The 10,367-nt window shown below is 47.5% G+C and overlaps 1 protein-coding gene across 1 annotated transcript in view; it reads right to left on the bottom strand.

The window, feature by feature from the left end:
- Positions 1-8,793, bottom strand: part of LOC311242109 (UPF0606 protein KIAA1549) — a gene marked incomplete at both ends in the record, with an annotated part of 51,509 nt that extends 42,716 nt beyond the window's left edge. The window contains 2 exons of the mRNA XM_084331066.1: positions 253-1,650; positions 8,757-8,793. Of these exons, the coding sequence (XP_084187192.1) occupies positions 253-1,650; positions 8,757-8,793 (1,435 nt within the window). The remainder of the gene's footprint in view (positions 1-252; positions 1,651-8,756) is intronic.
- Between the last annotated feature and the right edge of the window lie 1,574 nt (positions 8,794-10,367).

A 10,367-nucleotide genomic window follows, 5' to 3' on the forward strand; every position in this document is an offset into this window, starting at 1 on the left:
GTGCCGAGATACGCGGTGAGCTACGGGAGCTCCCCCGAGAACATACTGTTTTAACCTGACCAACTCGAAAAGAACAAATACATCTGACATAGCATTGCTTGTATACTGTAATCAAATGTTACTCTTGACTCTAATAGTACACTCTCTCTATTGAAACGCATAGTACTAAGAAGTTAGTCCTACTGTGTGTGATAATATACAGTGTAAATTCTACTATGAAGTTATATATTATATAGTGTATTATTGTCTTACCCACTCTGACCAGGTACATTTCTGGCTTGGTGACGTTACACAGATACTGCCTGGAAGGGGGGCTCTGCGCCACCCTGGGGGTGGTGACCACCGGCGTCCTGGTCAGACTGACCACTGTGATCTGGGTTGTCGTGGCAGCGGCTGTCGTGGTGGTGGTGGCCTTGGTCGTGGTGGTCTGCTTAGTGCTGGGGGCCCTGGGTGCCGACGGCGTCCTGACCGTGACAAGTCCTCGCTCCGCCTGCTCGCGCCCGGGTGGTTCCGGGCGACCCGGGGGTCTGGGGGGAAAGAACCTCCCGGTGGTGTTGGAGGGGGGCCGCGGAATGGGTTTGCCCGGGGGCGAGGGGTGGTCTTTGGGCCGGGGGGCGGGAGGAGGCGGCGGTAGCCTGGAGGTGGGTCTGAGCGACGGAGCGGGGGTCCCCGGCCCGCCGGCGAGGGTGGGCGAGAGGGCAAGGGGAGGAGTGGGCCCCACAGAGGGCCGCTTGGGAGCCCGGCCTGGCGGGGGACCCGAGCTGGGGGACGGCGAGGGGGGGTGAGCATGCATGTGAGTGTGTGTGTGCGCGGTGGTAGCTGTCGGAGTGATGACCGGTTTGGCAGTGGTCTGATTAACCTTGCCTCGATCGGGGCTGGCGACGTCCCCCTCTCTCTCCTTGTGTCCCTCCCTCTCTCTCTCCCTCTCCCTCTCCTCCCTCTGCTCCCTCTCCCGGGCCAGCAGGTTGGTGTAGTACTCCAGGCTGTTCATGTCGGGCAGCAGCAGCTCGGTGGGCTCCAGCGGCAGCATGTCGTCCTCCAGGTCGTAGTCCTCCGCGTCCCAACGGGGGAAGTCGTCGTCCGGCTGGCCGGGGCGGGTGTGCAGCCCCGCCCTGAACGGGAGGGTCGGGGTGGAGGAGGAGGGCGAGAGGAGGAGGCGGGAGGAGAGCGGGAGCGTGGGCCGGGAGGGGAAGGCGGTGTCGTAGGAGACCCAGTCGCTGGCGTCGTCGTCGTCGTCGTCGTACGGGTGGCTGGGCAGCGGCGTGGCCAGGGACAGCTCCTCCCCGTCGGGCACCATGAAGGAGAGCGTCTCCAGGTAGTCCCCGGAGCCCCACGCCTCCTCCAGGGAGGGCCCGTGCTCCCAGGGCGGCGGGGGGGTGAGCGTGGGCTGGCTGTGGGGGGGCAGGGGAGGCGGGTGACTCGGGGACAGCAGGTCCGGGGGTCTGAGCAACAGGTGGATGCCCTGGGAGCCCGAGTCCGAGTCCTCCGCCGACCCCGCGCCCTCGTTACCCCGGTAACCGCTTTCTCTGGGTGAGCTGGCACCCGGGCTTCTGGCGGAGGAAAAGGAGGAGGATGATGATGATGATGATGGCTGTGAAGAGGATGCATGGTGTGATGGGGGCTGTCCTGTCCTGTTGAAGTCTTGCCCCCCTGTGGAGAGAGAGAGGAAATACACTAAGCAACGCTGAAACACAGACACAACTGTTTGTATGTGTGCATGTGTGGTACATGTAAAAGAGAGAGAGGGGAGGAGAGAGAGAGAGAGTGTGTGTGTGGTGTGTATGTCTGCCCTGTATGTGTGTGTGTGTGTGTGTGTGTGTGTGTGTGTGTGTGTGTGTGTGTGTGTGTGTGTGTGTGTGTGTGTGTGTGTGTGTGTGTATGAAGCAGCAGGCTGAAATGAGTCCCTGGTTGAAACTCTATTCCCTGTTGGGAACAACCAACACTATTGAGAGCCCAGCAGCACTTCTGTCTGTCTGTCTTGTATGTCTGTCTCTCTCTCGTCCATCTCCCTGATGTGAGTCAATGTGACTTAAAGCCACAATCTGGGAGAAAAATAAATAAATAAATAAATGAATAAATAAATAAATGAATAAATAAATAAATAAATAAATAAATAAATAAATAAATAAATAAATAAATAAATAAATAAATAAATAAATAAATAAATAAATAAATAAATAAATAAATAAATAAATAAATAAATAAATAAATAAATACATAAATAAATAAATTAATTAATAAATTAATAATAATAATAATACAAAAGAAAGAAATGCAAATAAATTATATAAAAAGAAATTAACATTATTTTAAATATATTTGTTCACCAAATGTGGGGTTCATTCTTGAAGTTTAATTTGTAGATGGCATTGACCTTCGTAATCCTACTGTAACACATCAGAACACTAGAATACAGGTCTCTGAATATAATAATAAAATATAATTTACTCACTAGTCTAGTGTTGTACCATAAGCTCAGTTAATCAACTAGAGAATAAACTGATTTAATTTTCGGTGCTGGGGCTGCGTGTATCCTTTCCGCAACGGAATTCGGTTTCCGGGTTCCTCTGATTGGCCGCGACCCCCACGTGACCCGCCCCCCCTATCCACCGCTCTGCCGTGTGCGGCAGAGCTCGCTTCCTCATTATTTACATCAGGGTCCCCCATTTTCAATTCATATAGAACGACTACGCCGTAACAAATCATTAAAAAATATATACCGTTAACTGGAATATGTTGTGCCTTTACACATATGTTGGATTATGTAATTGGTTTGTCATGACAAACAAATTAAAAAAATCGCGATTTACCCGCTGGCTACAACAACACTCAGTGACTGCATGTAGTCAGAGCCAGAGCTCAGCAATCACTGTGTGTTGTTGTAGCCAGCGGGTAAATCGCGATTTTTTTATTTGTTTGTCATGACAAACCAATTACATAATCCAACATATGTGTAAAGGCACAACATATTCCAGTTAACGGTATATTTTTTTAATGATTTGTTACGGCGTAGTCATTCTATATGAATTGAAAATGGGGGACCCTGATGTAAACAAGACAAACGTCTTTCTCTGGTCTGCATCCCCTTAACAATTGTGTGTATTGAGCCGTACTGTATTGTACCCATTCTGCAATCTGTTAAATAAAGTTTTCATTCATTCATTCATTCAGTCAATACTTCCATGCGTATAAATTGAGGAAGCAAGCGAGTCCACGGCCGCTCGCTCTGCCACGCGCGGCAGCGCCAGAGCGGTGGATAGGGGGGCGGGTCACGTGGGGGTCGCGGCCAATCAGAGGAACCCGGAAACCGAATTCCGTTGCGGAAAGGATACACGCGCTGGGGCTACCTTTGTTAAAGGTGCACTGTTTAGTTTAGTTAGTCGGATCATTTCGAAGGTATATTTAAATATTTTCATAACTGAATAAACAAACAGTCCTATCCAGGAAACTTGGATCCCTAGAAACACTGTTTGAAGCTAGAAAGCGACCTGAAAAGTTACTATTTCACTGCTGTTACAAAGGCAGGGCCCGCAATTTAGTTAACAAATATATATTCTAGGCTTACGATTGGTTCACAGCGCCTACAATTATTATTTTTTTCATTTATGATAACATAAGATAGAAGACTTAAGCCCTAGCCATATTTTCAGAAAATTCGCCTAAAAATACATACCTAAGGAAATGGAAGATTTCTCCACTTCTACAAGGTCCATTTGCATGTTCTTGGTATCTAGGGACATCTATGGACCTCATGGAATGTATTCTCAGTGTCATAAATATTGTATCTGTTACTAGGCTTGAGTCTATTGTAATGAACCAAAGGAGAATATCAATATATATATTTTATTTTTCATCTTTGACGGTGAATAACACCATGCTAACATTGACCAGACGTGAAAGCACCTTCTTGAGATCAAGTGTACAAAAAAATCTAATGAAATTAATAAAGGGCAGATGATTTACAGGTATTCCCCCCTTTTTTTTTACAGTACATAATTTTGCCATCCAGACATGAATATAGAATATCAGGCCTATAAATTACCTTGTTATGGCCAACTCACACATCTATGGATTGGGCCAAATCTCCTCTTTCAAATGGCACAGTTCAATCTGGATTTAGTACCACCAGGCGCCCCTGACAGGGCAGCAAAAACCGTGAATGAAATCTACTGTAAGTACAGTTACTTTTTTGTAATGTAAATTGCTCCGCCATTTTTTATCTGATTGAGCCGTTTTTTTCCAGACGTTCACAGAAAGGTAGAGAAACTAACTACGTTTTATTTTATGGCAATAACGTTCAGGTTTGTTCGACCCTGTGAGATATGATCCCAAAAATTAAGTTGAAAAATAATTTCACGTCAGACGGCTCAAAGTTTGACAGGGGCTGGCGTGAGCTGGGTAGTGTAGTTTTTCAAAATTCAAAAGCCCTGGGTCTCTTCCTTCAAAATACTACACTCACTTTTGGCTGCACCACTTCCTCCCGTGAAATAGATTTCTATAAACTCCTATTTCACTAATAACACTTAAAATAATTGGTAAACAAATGTAGTGCTGAAAATATACACTTTGACTGCTGTTTTGACAGGATTAGGGTCTTTACTCTTGGCTACATTTGAGGGGGGAAAAACACAACATTAATGAATATGTTCTCTATTGATCGATTTATGCCGTGATATGAATCTCGGGGTTAAAGCCTTTTGAAATTCTCTGCAAAAAAAAATCCTCCTCCTCTGAAACTGCATAGGGCACCTTTAAGATTTGGATTAGAGAGTGGGCCTTTAAATTAAAACATGCATGGGCTAGGGAACAATTCCTATGAAGCAGCATATATATTAGAGTGAGGTTTAGTGTGTAAGGGTTCAATCCAGTGGAATCAACAGAATGTTCCACACAGCGCTTTTTCATGCAAGAAAAGCAATCTACAAAATATTGCTGATATGCGATATATAACAAATTGCATATTAGACCAATTTCACCCCTCTTTGTAAATGAACATCATAACATTATTAGGTATGTCTCCTTGCTATGACTGTAGATCACACAGCCATACTTGACATTTACATTTATATCTAGTCATTTAGCTGACGCTTTTATCCAAAGCGACTTACAAGTTCTGTACAACATGTCAGCGGGAATGGTACAACTCTGGCAGCTAAGTGATGACAATGTTTGTCAAACAGTGTTGAACCTGGGTGCTGCAGTGTTGAGTGCATAGTAGTAAAGACATATATTAGCATAGTAGGTAGTAGTATAGGCAAGGAAGATTATTTTAGTAGTAAAGTGCATAATAGTAAAAGACAGTACAAAGGTTAGTAGTTATTCTTTTCATTTCAGATATTGATTGAAGAAGTGTGTTTTTAGTCGACGGCGGAAAATGTGTCTGGTTTTGGCTGTCCTGACTGTGGTGGGAAGTTCGTTTCACCATTGTGGAGCAAGGACCGAGAATACCGACCGAGAACTTAAGTTTCATCAGAGCCTGACGTAGGTCCTTGTATCGAAACATATCGTTAGCCTCATAGCCTAAGTAATTTTTTGACCAAATTGATATTTCTGCCTAACTCTACTCTCCTCACACTGCTGCACCACCCTGGCTTAGTGGCTGTGTCCTCAGCCAATCAGAACCTTGTTATGTTACAAATCCCTTTCTGCCTAACTCACTCGTGTGGCTTGTGCCAAAATTCGTTTTTTATTCTTTTCCGAAGGTTTTGAAAAATGACTTAGGCAATTATGCTATGAGGCTAACGATATATAAAGTAACGATGACAATGAAGATGTTTTATTAGAAGACAGCGTGAACTCTTTCCTTCTTAATTGCCAACCCGTCGCCTTGGACTCAGGTGTGCAATAACCTCTAGTCTTAGCTGGGATCAAATCCATCCAAAAACCAGAGCCTTCCTTCCTACGTGTCTCCCCTTCTGCGTCTCCCTCTCATCCTCCCTACTGTCTCAGTGATCTCACTAAGAAAACACCCAGGGCACGGGCTGCCCACTCCACTCCACAAAATAAATAAACAAAAGAGAATCACAAAAAGTGTTGCCTGAAGTCAGAGAGTCCTATGAATGCACACCCCCTTCTCTCTCTCACGCTCTGTCGTTCTTTTTCCTTTTCTTCTCTCTTCTCCTCCTCCTCACAGCACTCTTTTCTCCCCAGCTGTTCAATCCATCTCTTGTCTCCCCTCACAGATGTGTGTATGTGAATGCCATCAGCACACAGACAGACAGACAGACAGACAGACAGACAGACAGACAGACAGACACACAGACACACAGACAGACAGACACAGACACACACACACACACACACACACAAATACTCCCCCCCCCCCCAACACCACACACACACACACACATATATACATTACACACACACACAAATACTCCCCCCCCCACCCACCCCCCCAACACCACACACACACACATATATACATTACACACACACAAATACTCCCCCCCACCCCCCCAACACCACACACACACACACATATATACATTACACACACACACAAATACTCCCCCCCCCACCCACCCCCCCAACACCACACACACACACATATATACATTACACACACAAATACTCCCCCCCCCACCACCACAACCAACACCCCCCCCCCAACACCACACACACACACACACACACATATATACATTACACACACAAATACTCCCCCCCCCCCACCACACACACACACAGAGTCACAACCACATTGTGAACCACAGTGCAGCCCCTGCCGCCTCCTCCTCCTCCACCTCCAGCTAGCCTTGACTGACTGAAAGCCCTTTCATCTTGTGCCGTCCGCGTCCGTTGCCGTGGTGACGCGGTGCTTTGCGGCAGCATCACGTGCCGAGTGCCGGCGGGGCTCATTGGTATGCTGGAGAAGCGCTCTCAGCTCAGAGCCGCTCTGTAGCCAACAGCGCACGCGCACACACACACATACACACGTACACACACATTCATTCATTACACTGACATGTAGTGGCCTGAGTGGGAGAAAGACAGATAAAGGAGGGAGGGAGGGAGCGAGACAGGGACCGGTGAAGAAGGATGGTGAGGGGAAAACAGATTAGACACAGAGAGAGATAGAGAGATAGAGATATAGAGAGAGAGAGATAGAGAGAAAGGGAGTTGATAGATAAAGCCAGGAGAGATAGATTGTCTAAGAATAGCGGCCCACGCACAACCGTTTAGTCCATCCATACAGGTTTGATGACGATGATCTGATCACCAGCGCTAAGTATGCACCACTTAAGCCAACACACAATCTAACTGTGTGTGTGTGTGTGTGTGTGTGTGTGTGTGTGTGTGTGTGTGTGTGTGTGTGTGTGTGTGTGTGTGTGTGTGTGTGTGTGTGTGTGTGTGTGTGTGTGTGTGTGTGTGTGTGTGTGTTAGGGCCTGATGATTATGGCCTAAATCCTAATCACGATTATCTTGACCGATATTGAAATCTCAATTATTGAACACGATTACACATTGATTTGAGGACATCACATGAATGACTGAATCTGTTTGTTGTTGATCTACTTTTTCTCCCCATTTTCATCCCAATTTCGTATTATCCAATTCTTCCCTCCCCTGTCTCAAACATTGCTAGACCATGCCTCCCACTGGTCGGCTGCAGTGAGGACCAAGCCTTGCATCACGTGTCCCCTCCGGTACACAAGGAGGCAGCCGTTGCATCTTTTCACCTGCACAGCGCGGTCTCTCAGTGGCGAGGAGTAACGCGTGGGAGGCTCACGCTGCCGCCGATACTTCCTGATTCTGATGTACAGGCGCACCAACCGACCTGTAGGAGTCGCTGTCCACAACGTCCGATCCCCACCCACCGGCTTTCCCACCCCCTAATACTGCCAATTGTATTAGTATGAACGACCCAGCCAAGCCGGAAGCAACGCAGAGAGCTGGGCTCGAACCCAGCATCTCCTGGGTTAGTGGCGAGTGCCTTGCCCACTGCGCCACTTAGCCGCATGACTGAATCTGTTTGACCTTTCTTCTCGACCGAAGGCCGCCTTTCTGTCATCTTCTACAAGTTACCAAAGACGTTTAAAAATAACTGGAGAAACGCGCTGTGGCTCCCTCTTCCCTCTCAACACGATGCTGAAACTACCGTTTGTGAGGGAAGGGTACGCTGCGTTTACAACTCAAGGGACGAGACGAGGGACGAGACTCAACGAGAGCAACACGACATGCGGCACCAAACATAGTGTTATGGGAATGTTATCTATACATCTGTGTTAAAATACATATTCTATGTCTTACAGCTGTGGGATGAGTGGACGCAGTATGAAGAATGATGCACCGTGAGCACGATCACAGGATAGAAATGTGTCATTTTTTTTAATAAAATGACCAAATATGGCCAAACCATTTGATGGCTGCTTTTGGATCCATCGCCCCCGAGGGGAGATTGCGTTGTTGTCTTGGCAGAAAGCAATGAATGAGTGAATGAGAGCGGTGGACTGGTAACCCGGAGGTTCCCGGTTCGATTCCCGCTCCTCCCGGGCAGCTGCCCCCGATGAGCAGGTTGGCCCCTTGCATGGTCGCCTCCACTGTCGGTGTGTGAGTGTATGGGTAAAAATGTGAGGAACAAATTGTAAAGCACTTTGGATAAAGCGCTATATAAATGCAGTCAGTTCTTCTTTTCAGCATGGGTGGCCCCACAATGACAACCAATCCCCAATCCCTGTGTTGTTAGCGTCCAGACCTATACAGAACCATGCCCGAACCATCCTTGATTCAAAAGGAAAAAAATATTAATTTACCTGCAACAGGTGTGCTTGAAGTCGCCATGGAAACCATCGTGGCCGCTACCAGCAGGAGCGCGCCTGTTGTGCGCATGCACGCAAAGTTTCTGGGGTACATCCTTGAGCGCGCACGGGCCAGGATCACAGGTTCCATGGCACGCGAGTCAAATGAGGCCTAAACGTTCATGCGATGCCACCACCATGCCTCCTCGAAGGGCCTCCTGCTGGGGCCCAAGACCTGCGTGGAGGGAAAACATGAAAGACAATGACTATAGAGCTCTTGTCTTATTGGGGCCAAGTGCGTTCCTCTCAACAGTGCAGGCTGTGCAGCAGTATAGTGCAGACAGCCCGGTCACACGTCTCTTCTGCCCGGCCTGGCTGCATATCAGACTGACTGACCCCATTACTGGGTCTCTGGTCCATATCTGTATCCAATCTCACGTCACGTCCACGAGCATCCATCCATGGACCCCCAGCAGAGCGCTGCACGGCGCCGTTACAGAACTGGAAACGTACGGGAAGAGGCTACTATAGCAATAATGAATAACGATTCCTAATTAGGCTGTCCACTACCAACTGTGATAATGTCCGTCACCGTCATGATGACACACACAATCTAATCTTCACACTTCCCACGGTGCTGTTCTGTACCTTCTGCAGCGGAGGAGGAGAGCAGAGACGCGAACAGGCCGTCTGTCCTTTATCATCATTTGGATGAAAAGCATCATGTTGTCAGATCTGTAGCCTTTTAGAAGCAACAGCCATAGAAAGACGTGCAGCCTGCAGCATTGATACGTAATTACATAGAAATATAGATGTAGGCTTTCCGAGGAAAAGATGAAGGTTAATACATACTATGATAATCGTTGTTGTTGGTTGCCTCCGGCTCCACCGTTTCGATATCATCATCTTATTTGTGTCAGTAAATGTGATGAAACCTACCTGCCATCCTGGAGATGCGGTGCGGGGCGCGCCTCTCCCACAGCCTGCCGCGCGGAGCGCGCTCCCTGCACGACGAGAGGAGAGATCTCCCCGAATGTGTTATTGATGCTCTTGCAGATTTGTTCCTCCGTTTGACATACTACTCCAAAATATATCCCCGGTCCATACATGATGCATCCATCTCGCGGTAGAAACGTCACGGAAGCCCAACGTCTCTCTGTACCAGTCCGTCCACCCCGGTACCCAGTGTCCACTGTTGTTCATCATCCCGATTTAGTACATGCTGTCTGCTGCTCGACAACGCGCTGCATGCCTTTCCACAAAGGACCGGTTTATTCTGAGGCTTAAACTGGATAATTTATACCCCCCCCCCCCCCCCCCAAAATAAATCTTGACATTCCTCCTTCAAAACGAATGGCCACTTTAGCAGCTGAATTAGCAGAGAGGGGGGGGGGGGGGGGGGGGGGGGGGTATGTAGGAGGGGGACACGTTCCTATACTTTAACGTTTCAGTGTCCACTTGCCCTAAACAACTACTTAAGTGATTATGGAATATTGTTGAGATCAGAAGCTCTGTGTAGGATTGTTAGTAACTGTCTAACTGTACATATGGCTGTTCACACTAGTAACTGTTTACCTGCATATAACTGTCTCCACCAGTGACTGTCTAGTTGCATAATATATCTGT

Source organism: Notolepis coatsorum (assembly GCF_963971535.1).
Source record: "Notolepis coatsorum genome assembly, chromosome: 15".
Lineage (NCBI taxonomy): Eukaryota > Metazoa > Chordata > Actinopteri > Aulopiformes > Paralepididae > Notolepis > Notolepis coatsorum.